General features: G+C 27.7%; 2 protein-coding genes across 6 annotated transcripts; one reads left to right on the top strand and one right to left on the bottom strand.

Moving 5' to 3' along the window:
- Positions 1 to 2,153: 2,153 nt before the first annotated feature.
- Mvl (solute carrier family member malvolio) lies at positions 2,154 to 7,741 on the top strand. Of its 5 annotated transcripts, XR_012046703.1 has the most exons (14): positions 2,155 to 2,311; positions 2,708 to 2,899; positions 3,078 to 3,200; positions 3,343 to 3,569; positions 4,079 to 4,217; positions 4,298 to 4,459; positions 4,545 to 4,703; positions 4,775 to 4,825; positions 4,945 to 5,327; positions 5,411 to 5,621; positions 5,859 to 5,929; positions 7,044 to 7,199; positions 7,468 to 7,506; positions 7,604 to 7,741. XR_012046703.1 is itself a non-coding variant. In XM_072892917.1 (13 exons), the coding sequence occupies exons 2-12, from the start codon at positions 2,729 to 2,731 to the stop codon at positions 7,484 to 7,486; spliced, it is 1,716 nt and encodes a 571-aa protein (XP_072749018.1). In that variant the 5' UTR covers positions 2,155 to 2,311; positions 2,708 to 2,728; the 3' UTR covers positions 7,487 to 7,506; positions 7,604 to 7,741. The 5 variants fall into 5 exon arrangements, 3 of the variants coding, with proteins under 3 accessions (XP_072749017.1, XP_072749018.1, XP_072749020.1); XR_012046704.1 differs by lacking the exon at positions 7,468 to 7,506; XM_072892917.1 differs by lacking the exon at positions 7,044 to 7,199.
- A 402-nt stretch (positions 7,742 to 8,143) lies between these two features.
- Positions 8,144 to 12,381, bottom strand: LOC140666106 (prostatic acid phosphatase). Its single transcript, XM_072892922.1, has 7 exons — positions 12,025 to 12,381; positions 11,588 to 11,683; positions 10,719 to 11,141; positions 10,490 to 10,613; positions 10,132 to 10,343; positions 9,849 to 10,017; positions 8,144 to 9,712 (listed from the first exon to the last, which is right to left on the bottom strand). Exons 1-7 carry the CDS (start codon positions 12,124 to 12,126, stop codon positions 9,576 to 9,578), a joined length of 1,263 nt encoding a protein of 420 aa, XP_072749023.1. The 5' UTR covers positions 12,127 to 12,381; the 3' UTR covers positions 8,144 to 9,575.
- Positions 12,382 to 12,436: the final 55 nt, after the last annotated feature.

Below are 12,436 nucleotides of genomic sequence, written 5' to 3'. Positions count from 1 at the left end.
GAATTAAATTGTCATAATAACAAATAATACAATAAAATACCAAAGTAAATTAATAGTTAAAATTAAATAATTTAATAATTCTATAAATAATAGAAAAATGTTGATAAACTATATTTTTTAAGTTTTGATAAATTAATTAGAAATTATTTATAGGTATTTTTCCTCTATATCTTTCGCTATTTTATTCTAAAAGATATGTTTTTATAGCACAGAATATCATTACAGTTAAAAAGCTGGTTTTGTAATTAATCTTTTATTCACTTTTATATAGTAGTTTGGACAATTCAGATTTAACAAATTTGCAGATTCGATTACATATATATAGTATTTGACTTTTCGGAAATCAAGATTCAGATAGTAAAAATTCGAATTATCCGGATAGTTTGAATATTCGGATTTAAGTAATTGATTAATTCTGTAAATTAATTATCCGGATATCCGAATATCAACAAATTCGAATCTTGTTTACAACACTATAATTATTATTATTTATTATATCATTATAATGGTGAAAGTTTTTTACACTGGTTTGTATTCTCAAGAATATAATAGCCTCCTATCAATTAATCGAGGTGTATTTTCCATTATGTATTTTTGTACGTGATAGAATAGTTAATTAAGATATCGTTTGCATTGTTTATCACTACGTGACCACTTGTAATATCTTTGTATAAGTATCAAATGTGATATACACCGACAAAACGGATCTGTTCGTCTCGAGTATCTAATCGTTGATGAAAATGCTTGTAGATATCAGTTGACGAACACGAGACATATATTATCTATATTCTTGTCGTTGAACGTACGTATTTTTTTATGTGATACTTGATCTAAACGCTACATCTCTGATTTCGTTTCTTATGTAACTATTTTATTATATTATAGCAATCATATGATTTTCGTTCGCTTATACTTTGTTTTTTTTCACTGCTTTTTTTGCAATGAAGGCGCAATTGTTGAAGGATATTTTTGTAAGATAATTAGTACAGCAAAAAATACAATTTTTACTATAAAATGGTAAAATAATATTTTATAAATCTAACATTTCCTCATATAATATAAAATATACTTATCGCGACATTGATACTAACAAAAAGATTACAGCATTTTTTCGTGTACATTCTATAATTAGAAAAGTAACATTGATGGAATTAATATATGGTATTAATTCATTTTTCTCGTATCATTTCGATTATATATATATTGCATTATTGCATTCAAGAATCACGATGAAAATATTAGATACTTATTGCAATATTCTGGAATTACGACATAACATGTGTGCGCGGAGGAGGAAGAAAGGAGGAAGGACATATAAATATTTTGCATAATTTGTTAATGCTGTTTGTGTATGTCGATAAACTCGGGGATCTCCCAGGATGGTACCACGTGCCTCTCTTTGTATTCTAGACATGTTTGTACAAGGCATTCCCGGCTTTTCATTTATCAGGTCTCTCTTTTATAAAATCCGATGTCATCTACGTATCAATAAGATAAACTAGATGACTACGGGCCTTTCGTTGAACAATAGATAAAATATAATGTATATAAAATATATACAGTATAGCGATCAGAGTATACGTATATTGAAAAACTATTAATATTAGAATAACACTTATTATTAATATTACACTTATTAGTAATATTAGAAAAACACTTATTTTACTTTAAACGTGACAACATACAAGTATACATACAAGTATAACATGCATGTATTTATTTATTTTATTATTTTTTAATTTATTAATATATTTATTAATTATTTAGTAAAATTTATTATAAAATAATGTTTCCATAAAATCAATGAATGTTCTTTAAATCAATTTTATGAATTTTTTAATTCAAATTAATTTAGTGAAATTAATATACATATACTTAAAAAATACTTTTCGAGTTGGCACTAGTATAAATACGTTTTATTGAATATTTTATTGTAAAAAGAAACTAGTTGTTATCAACTAATGTTGATAAGCTACTTAAATAGAGATTAAATGATAAACTTGAAAAAAGAGAGAGAGAGATAGAGAGAAGAAAAAATTTCACGAATGTTAATGACGTGAGTACTGTCTAATCCGAAATTTTTATCTTAATTGCGTTCCTGACGCGTTTTCCCCCTCCCTGCATTAGTTGGCCAAGTTCGAATGCTTCGCAGCTGATAGCTGATTCAGTCACATTCTACAGTTGGCCAATGCCAGTAGTGCGAGCGGTTGTTACACAGTGTATATGTATGTATATAAGTCTACTTGTTACGTCGTAGCTACATAATTGCGACAGTCGCGAAAGATCTACCATCAATGATAGCAACGCATAGGTAATAACATAAGATCACGACATGATCTTTAACTGTAAATCGCGATTCTGTTGATTTTCGTGTACTTTTTTCGTTCTTGAATTGAGATGTGTTATTTTTTTCCTACACGCTAATTTTTGGAAAATCTAAAATAATAGAGCTCTAATTTACATCTGATTTCTTAATTTATATATTTATATATTAACGTACTGTTGCCGTTTTGTGATGAATCTTATTTGTTTAATAATAATTGATATTATAGCGAAAAAGGCTTTAGACGAGTTCACTCTGATTATCTAACATTTTTCTACCCTTTTTTTCCTCGAACCCACTGCATCAGAATCACATGTTTTCACTCAGTTACATCAGAAACGGAAAGCTGATTTTATGTTCATAAATAACACGATCTTTTTTTAGAGTATTAAATCAATAAACAAAATGCAGAATAGTTATGATGTGAAATCCAGTGGCGATGACATTGTCACAACAGTGCCACATCAACGTATGCATGAAGCAAGTGATGGAAAGGCCACTGAGAATACCTCTTTGTCTCCAAACAATCAAACCTATTTTGCTGATGAAAAGGTGCCAGTACCAGAAACAGCAAGTGTAAGTTGACATTGTATTTTGTATGTGATTTATACATAATTGTTAGATATTATTATTTAGAGCATATTTTTTTCTTTCCAGAATAACACTTGTAAATTTGATATATTATCATTATTTGAAATTAGCTTTATAGTTTTGTAACGCTTAATGTAAATTAGAATTGGAAATTTCTTTGCAGGCAGGATTTAGTTTTAGAAAATTATGGGCTTTCACAGGACCTGGTTTCTTAATGTCTATAGCTTATCTAGATCCTGGTAACATAGAATCAGATTTACAATCTGGAGTGGTAGCAAGATATAAGGTACATCTTTGGCGAAGAATCATTACAATTAAATGTTTTTGCAATGTGTTTTATTTATTTATTTATTTATTTATTTCAATATTATGGAAAATTTGATTAATTTTTTTGCAATGATTTTTTTTGTTTACATCTTCGCTTTCAGTTATTATGGGTGTTACTAAGCGCTACAGTCTTAGGTCTTGTTATGCAAAGACTCAGTGCACGTCTTGGTGTAGTGACTGGTTTACATCTAGCAGAGATGTGCTACAGACAATACAAAAAAGTACCTAGATTTATTTTGTGGATAATGATTGAAATAGCTATTATTGGTAGTGATATGCAAGAGGTAATAGGAACGGCTATTGCCCTTTATCTCTTATCTAATAAAGCGTAAGTATCTCTGATACAAGTAGTCAATATTTATCTTTAACATATACTTGAGCTAAAATGTAAAAAACATCCTTGAAACTATCTAGAACATTAAAAATATTGTGATTCGAGTTATTAATTGCTTCAGTGCTGGATACAATTTATCATTATTTCAAAACTTGAAAATTTTTTAACTATATGAAATATATTAAAAATAAATATTAATATTTTATATATAGTATATAAAAACGAATTATAATCTACGTGATACACATATTTTGCAATTTATTGCAATAAAAATATTGTATATTTTACATAGTCATATATATAATACATTTATTCTTTGCATGGTTGTTACTTTTACTTGGTTATTATTTCTTTTACTTTACTCTTTTCTTTCTCAAAGGCTTAATATTATAAATAACGCATATATAATGTATATACAGAGAATGTTTAATTAAGAAATGATAGATTATAGTGATTATGTGAAATATATTATTGTAATGGAATATTTCTCTTTTGGATTACAGGATTCCTATATGGGGTGGTGTACTTATTACAGTAATTGATACATTTACATTTTTATTCTTGGACAAATATGGCTTGCGAAAGTTAGAGCTATTTTTTGGTCTTCTCATTTCTGTCATGGGTGTTACTTTCGGTTATGAGGTAAATCTATTTTTAGAATATTTCATTGAATGCATTGCTTAAAGTCTGACATTGTGTTATATTGGTTTTTCATATTTTAGTACATCGTTTCCGAGCCTTCTCAAATAGACGTTATAACTGGTATGTTTGTCCCATGGTACAATGGGATGAATTATGATAACAAAGTATTACTTCAAGCTGTAGGTATCGTCGGTGCGGTTATTATGCCGCATAATTTGTATCTTCACAGTGCCTTAGTCAAAGTAAGAACTATAAACACTAAGAGTATATACGATTAACTTAATTCTTTGACAATATATGTACATGAGATATTTTTTATTTTTTTAGTCGAGAGATATCGATCGAACACAACCCGCAAAGATCAAAGATGCCAATATGTATTACTTCATTGAGGCCTGCATTGCATTGTTTGTTTCATTTATAATTAATGTGTTTGTAGTGGCTGTATTTGCTCATGGCCTCTTTGACAAAACAAACAACGATGTCGTAAGTTAAAACAGTAATTAAAATTAAATAATAATTAAATATATATTGAATTAATTTCTATTTTATTTCAGTATAAAATTTGTGAAGCGAATAATTATACTCTCGGCATGGAGACTTTTGCTGTAAGTATTTGTCTTTAATTATATTTTTATGACTTCTGAATAAATGTAGTGAACAATTTTTTTTAATTAAGTATATTTGATATGCTTTTCTCAAATATATCTTTTCTTGCAAATTCCAGGAAAACAATGCGACGATAGATGCAGATCTTTACAAAGGAGGGATTTTTCTCGGTTGTTCCTTTGGCGCGGTCGCCATGTATATATGGGCCGTCGGTATTTTAGCTGCCGGTCAATCGTCTACAATGACGGGCACTTATGCCGGTCAGTTCGCAATGGAAGGGTTCCTAAATCTACAGTGGGCTCGTTGGAAGCGAGTCCTCTTCACTCGAACGATCGCTATAGTTCCTACATTTTTAGTAGCGTTCTTTGCCAATATGGACAATTTGAGTGGCATGAACGATATCTTGAACGCTATAATGAGCTTGCAGTTGCCATTTGCAACATTACCTACAATTGCCTTCACGAGTAGTGTTCAGATCATGGGTGAATTCCGAAACGGAATGTATGTAACTCTTTCTTTCTATATTCTTTATAATATTTTTTAACAATTTTTTTTTTATGATCACACTATGTTATTTGTTGCAGAATAAACAAAATAGTGTCGACCGCACTATCAATTCTAGTTATAACAATAAATATATATTTTGTAACACAAACTGTTCAGGAAGACTTGCCCCAACATTGGGCTATATATTTAGGCATGTCTGTATATGCGATTTTATATCTTATTTTCTGCGCCTACTTGGCTGTTCATATGATTGTAAGCATGGGTGCAACTTCTCTTGGTAATCATTGGGTATGTATATTTTCACTTATACATAATGTTCATATGTTTATTGTAACATTAAATTATTATGCCTTAGTAGAGTCAAAACTTCTCATCTTGTTAATCTATAACTAATTAGATCTTATTAATCTATATCTTATTAATTTATAACTATATATTTTGAAGTTTTTTATAAAACATTTTATTTTTTTTATAGTATCATAATTGTCGTGTTCTTTATTAACTTACTTATTTCTCACGTTTCAGTTTGTTACTAAATACATTGGTACACCCGTGAGTCCTACGCTCGGTATAACGAATCCTGCTGTTTATGCCAGGTAAGAAAAATTTTAACGGTATTTATTTGTTATAATTGTGACTAAATGCTATTTTACCAAGTAACAATTCCATGTATTTGTCCTCGCAGTGAGATATTTTAATCGGGAAATTGTAAATAAAGAACTACGGTTTTGTGTATTAATCATATACAAAATGTTTAATGCAATTGAAGAAAATTATTTGGTGGTGTATGTATGGTGGTATATGTATGGTGGTGTATGTTTGTGTACATTTGATATATTTGATGTATGTATGTATTGTATAAGTCCATTTCCTTTTGTTGCATGATTCAGTACGAGTTGTACACTAAAAATCTTTTGCATAAAACTTATTTTGCAAAATGCATGTTTACGCGAATAAAATATATTCGCGTTATATTACATGAAATACGTTTGAAAGCAGTAAAATGCATTTAAAAATTTAAAATTAAAAAGTTTAATAACATATATAACTGGGTGCTTGGATATTCCTGAGACTATGTAAAAAACATGTTATAGGAACGATTGAGAATGCAAAATTTGCTTCATAGTATAATTTTTGCGCCGAATTAATATATATATATATAATTATGAGCAATGAGCCTGATTTGTGATTCATCATGCTTTCTGCACCTTTCTACCGTAAATAATGATTGATTCTGCATTATTTATACTAATGAGATTGAATTTTTGACGTTTGCACTTGTTTGATCAGCCATGCAAATGAATTATAATTTGGTATTCTGAGTATTTGTTATAAAATATTTCTACTGTTTAAGATCTATATTGTGTATATCTTAACACGCTTTTAAATAACTTTTTTTAACAAATGCTTTTATTAAAAAATACCTTTTAAAACACTATATGCTTTAATTTTAAGTGAATAATATTAAGTAAAATTTTTAAATTTACATTGTTGTTTTTTTACAAAGAGGACATTTCCAATGTTAATTTAAATATATAAACTGTTCTTTTACTGATTTTTAAAAATAATCTATCATTAATTCTATGTCAATTGTATATATTTTGATAAATCAATTTATATGGTATTTAAAAAGAGATATAAATAGACTATGACACATAAAGTTACTTTTATATATGCTCATTATTTAGAAAGAGTTTTCTTCATTCATAGTTTTCACAATACGTCGGAAACATCGTTAAACATTTAGTCGGAATATTGCAATTGAATATGCGAGACAATATGCGACTCTTGTATTCCACATGCGAATATAATGTCACGTTGGAAAGGTGCTTGCAATATCTCGTGACGTCAGCATGATATCTCATGGTATGTGTACGATCAGTTATTCTCGATATATCGTGCAAAAAAAATATATTTTTATATGAAACAAATGATGCTTCATCATCGTTATATGCTTTATCTCCATTATGCAATGATAATTTTGCTACAATGCGAAATATCCTTGTTACACCGTCGTCAATTTTTTCGTTTGGTTCCATTAATTCTTATTAATGTGTCTCTAAAAGAAACTCATATATGACGAGTGATTAACTGGAACTATTTTCGTTGCATGCAAAAATTTTTAACACCAAAGTCTGAGCTTGAAACGTTGACTTGTCTCGTCATAAAAAAGGTAAGGTTGTTACATTTATACTGTTGTCTTGATTTAATTTTTTTCTATTTCAAAATCCAATATATCTAAAGTATCTTATATGTTAAATATATTCCAGAACAAATCCAGCATTCACTATTCAAGAAAGTTTGCGTGGCAGTTTTACATCAATATCGGAATATTAATTGATTAGCATGTGACAATCATATCTATATGATTATGTATAAAAGCGATAAACGTCTTCAATTATACAAGAGATCATTTTTACTGCCTTGAAGAATTATTAACATTCCATTATTAAAAACATATTTAAATAGAATAATTTTTCATATCAAGAAAAACATTAGACAGTGTAATTATAGTACATATATATTGATTAAAAGATAAATGGCATGTGTGAATCTTGTACATTTGACACTCAATTTTAATTCGAATATTTTAATGATATGATATATTTTAATATATTTTAATGATATTTTTTATTTTAATAATATACTTCATAAATTTCTGATATATTTGTATGTAAATTTTAAATTTGTTGAAAGATATCTGTAATAAAATTTTCTCTTTTGTCTTTAGATATAAGTTTATCAATTTTATCAATTTTAATGCATAATTATCTAATTATATATATATATATAATAATGTAAATATCATATGTTAAATAAATTTTTATTAGTTTTTATGCATATAAAATAATACTTACTACATAAATAATATCTGCAATCTTTGCAATATGACAGCAAATTGATAGGTTTGTTGTCGATTACACATACTACTTATGTATTATTTAAAATATCACAAAAATATTTCTAATGGGAGATAAAATACATAGTTTTTCTTTTATTTTGATATAAGTACTCTAAAATAACTCTACCTTCATCTGTTATAAAACAGGAACATGTTCTACATATAATAATCCGAAACATGTATTTGCAATATTTCAACGAATAGTAGGTATATAAAAATAAAAAAAGATACATATTTTTACAAATATACTGTATCGTAATTTGAATGATTGCTACCACATTTCTATTTAATCATTGATTTTCTGCAACTAAATGTTTTTTTATAGGCAGTGTTATATATTAGCTTTCCACACAAATTTACTATTGTACTGTATTGAAGAAAAAAACTTGTGAGTGTATTGAAGCTCGATACACTATGACTAGACAATCGTAGTATCACATGTATCGTACAGGTAGCAATAACAGTAATTAAGTATAATATAATCCTTATCAATAATCCATATAATCGTTTTATAAAATAAAAAAAGTTCTTATATATAAATTTTTGCTGCAAAATGTGTCCGTTACATATTGTAATCTACAATATGTATATTGGATTAATCATACTGAGAGTGTATATTTATACAATTTTAAGTCCAGTGATATAACGAGATATTATAAATAACAGGCGTTTCTCTTTATAAAAGTACCTGATTATTTGTCTCTTTTAAGTCTTAAAATAAAATAATTCTAAAATTTGAAGATATATCCATCTATTCGGATTTAATATCTCTTAAGTAATAAAGTGTAGTATAAATCATTATTATCTTGACGGTCAGACTTGATTTTTCTTAGTTTCAAACTAAGTTATTAATATGTAAAAAACATTTTGCAGTGAGCAAAACAAAATTCTCAAAAAAATATCGCGAATATTAATATTAATATTCCTTCATGAAAATAACTTAAGTTTAAAATACATCTATAGGCAACAATGATCGATGTTAGTGATGATATAAGTGTAATATATCACACAATAACTTGCTTAAACAGTAAAATGTAACCTTATTTTAAAAACTATTAAAAAAATTTTAATAATTGTTTCCTGCGGTAAATGTACAATAAAAAAGTTCAATGATCAAATCTTATCATTCGTCATAAAAGATTTTTCTAAAAATATAATATAGAATTAAAAACATTATTTAGCAATTTAAGTTGTTTCATGTATCTAATATTTTAACCTGTATAATATTTTATCCTGTCTTTCTCAAGATCGCGAAGTAACTATCTTGCCCAATTTGATTGCAGGCATTAGTAACTAATGATTAATATTTTTAAATGTCTTGCCATATTTTTGAATATTCGTTATATGGCATCGTTATAATCGTTATATGTCAAACGAAAATAATACTGTCTCTGTTCTTTCTTATTACGCCAATATATAAAACCTATTATTACTAAAACCAATAAAACTAACATTAATATAGATGATGTCAGGATCGCTGAAACAATCGAAAAGAAAGTTTTAAAATCTTAGATGATATATAAATACTATACTATATAGAATATATATAGACCCATGTATGTACCATAAAAAACAAATCGTAAATAGATATTTAATAGATAAGTAATAATTACCAATAACGTCGCTAGGACTTATGTCCTCCCAAGCTATTAAACATTCTCTTTCCCAGTCTTCAGGTACAACATTTCTCGTCAAGTTAATAAATTCATCTAAAGGGCATAATATATTACAGCCTGGTAATGTCATAAGTATTGGTTCCATAGTACTATTTTTATAAGAAATCTATGGATAGAGAAAAATATATATAAGATATATAAAGGTAATTACAATTTTTATACTTATTAATAATTTCATTTAAATGACAAATTTTATATGAATATTAAGCAAAATTAATACCGTTACAAAATACTGATTTTCAGAATTTGTCCTTAATTCTATGAGAATCATAGCAGTATAAGGAGGACAGTGAGGCTCAAATAAATTCAAAGTCATTAACATATTTGCCACAGTCTCATCATGAGCACTGTACATCCATATCTTTCTATCAGGTTTTAAAGTATTTTGTACTTTCTTGACCATGTGTTTTATCATTTCTCCAAGTAGTGAACCTAATAACATAATTTTAAAGTAATTGTATACTTTAAAAGAACAGATAACAAATATCTTTGAAATAATAGTGTATATATAATAAATGATTTAAATATACAAACACACAAATATAAATAATATCATTAAATAATTAATAATTTAGTACCTGACTTTAATCTCTGCAGTATTGTGTTATAGGCTTGTGTCGTGAAACTGAGGCTAGCAAGAGGTATCAGCTTATCTGGAAACACTGACTTTGTCCATTGAGGTAGAGTTTTGTTGTATAAGTGCTGATAAAGAAGTAAATACACATACATCAAATTTTATTACATCATACATAAATCAAGTAAATTACAATCGTTATTGTATACTGAGCATATAAAATATTAACATACCTGAATATATAAAATATTGTATAACTGGTTAACTTGTTCTAATGAAGATATTTTACTTCCAGTGTTCTCAGTTAAATAGGCATAAAGCTTTGCATTCGCTTTATTTATCTGTTCCATTTCCGGCGATGTTAAGACTTTTTCCAGTTCATAATTATATCGCGGACAATATTTACTTCCCTTCAACACATAATCTTGCTTTTCCGAAACGGTATGCACGGGAATTGGCATCCATTTGATAATATCCCAGATCTGATCCTTCACTGGTGGATAAAGTCCTGCCAAATTTGCTTCCGCTGACATTAATGTACGATCTACATCCGTACTTTGAACGTAAATATCATATGGTGTATAAATGTTGCTTAAAAAGTGAGAATATCGTTTCCTTAACCAGCATCCAAGGAGTAAGTGTTGATGTTTTCCAATCTATAATTTAAATTTAAAATATTGAATACCAAAAATAGTGAAAAATGAATATAGTAAATTAAATATTAAAAAGTGAAAAGTTTTTCAAATGTACAATAAGTATATAGAATTAATTCTGAGAAATTTGTTTAATAAATTTTTGCACTTTTATACATATTACAATTATTTCTTTTTTACAATTTTATTTACTACTCAATCTTTATTAAAGTTTGTTTATTATGCATTTATTTTTTAATTTTTTCCCTATAAAATGCAAATAATTAAAAACTATGCTAGAGCAAACCTGAAAGTATTATATTTCATAGAGAACTATTTATGATAAAATGACAATTGGGAAAAATATTTGTAAAATATTATAAAACATGTTTTTCCTGAATATAAAGCTGCTTATCTATTTTATCTATTTTTGTGAGTTGCAGCTATGATTGTAATTTATCTTTATTTACATTTGTTAATTGTCCATATGGAACTGGCCAGGATGTTTCATTATAAGGATCGTTTTTGTAACGTCCAACAGGAGTCCTATCTCCATGTCTGTACAACTGTAAGCAAGGACAAGCATTTTGTAGATAAAGTATGACTCACCCATCTTCAATGTCAAAATAAAAGATAAAAATGTTTTATTCATTTTGTGTGAACACAATGTGCAAACAGAATGAGTTAAGCTTTAAAATGAAAATAATGAAAATATTGTACAAAGTATCTGCAGCATAATAATGTTACAACATAATATAAATTAAAATAAATTAAATTAAATCTCCAAATTATAAAAACAAATAATATTAGGCAGTAATAATTATATAATATTGTCACAGTATAAGTATTTACTTATACTGTGATATTGTACAGTAATAATTTTTGATCTAATAATTCGCTCACTTACAACATTTGCGAAAACGATCGTGCCCAAATCGAGTTCATCAGTGCTGAAACAGCTGGCGGCAAAAATACTCGCGAATACGAGAGATACTCCGATATTCATCATGTAGGGAGAATTTCGCTCGGTTTGATTTCGCGAATAGATTTACGTGGAAATCGCACGTGACAAAGTAGGATTTTTCGTTCGGGAGCAGCGAGACCTAGGATCCTGCTAGAATCGCTAGAATTTGCGAATGTTTATAAACTGCGTACACATTTCTGCAATGTGCAAACTAATGCAAACGAATTGATGAACACTGACAGCCGTGCTTAACACAGCATACACAATACACATGCGCAGTTCCGACACATTCGCATGCATTACAAAACAGTATGTGTTACGCATTTTGCTATGTGATATAATGGTTTCTGCACAC

Source organism: Anoplolepis gracilipes, chromosome 5, assembly GCF_047496725.1.
Source record: "Anoplolepis gracilipes chromosome 5, ASM4749672v1, whole genome shotgun sequence".
Classification (NCBI taxonomy): domain Eukaryota; kingdom Metazoa; phylum Arthropoda; class Insecta; order Hymenoptera; family Formicidae; genus Anoplolepis; species Anoplolepis gracilipes.
This window is presented reverse-complemented; position numbering and strand designations above follow the sequence as displayed.

Coding starts and splice junctions, on each gene's coding strand:
- LOC140666106 (XM_072892922.1), bottom strand. CDS start 12,126: ATGATGAATATCGGAGTATCTCTCGTATTCGCGAGTATTTTTGCCGCC. Junction 11,142..11,587: donor CATATGGACAATTAACAAAT/GTAAATAAAGAT, acceptor TTTAAATTATAG/ATTGGAAAACATCAACACTT. Junction 10,614..10,718: donor ACAATATTTTATATATTCAG/GTATGTTAATAT, acceptor CTTCTTTATCAG/CACTTATACAACAAAACTCT.
- Mvl (XM_072892916.1), top strand. CDS start 2,729: ATGCAGAATAGTTATGATGTGAAATCCAGTGGCGATGACATTGTCACA. Junction 4,460..4,544: donor TTCACAGTGCCTTAGTCAAA/GTAAGAACTATA, acceptor TTATTTTTTTAG/TCGAGAGATATCGATCGAAC. Junction 5,328..5,410: donor GGTGAATTCCGAAACGGAAT/GTATGTAACTCT, acceptor TATTTGTTGCAG/AATAAACAAAATAGTGTCGA.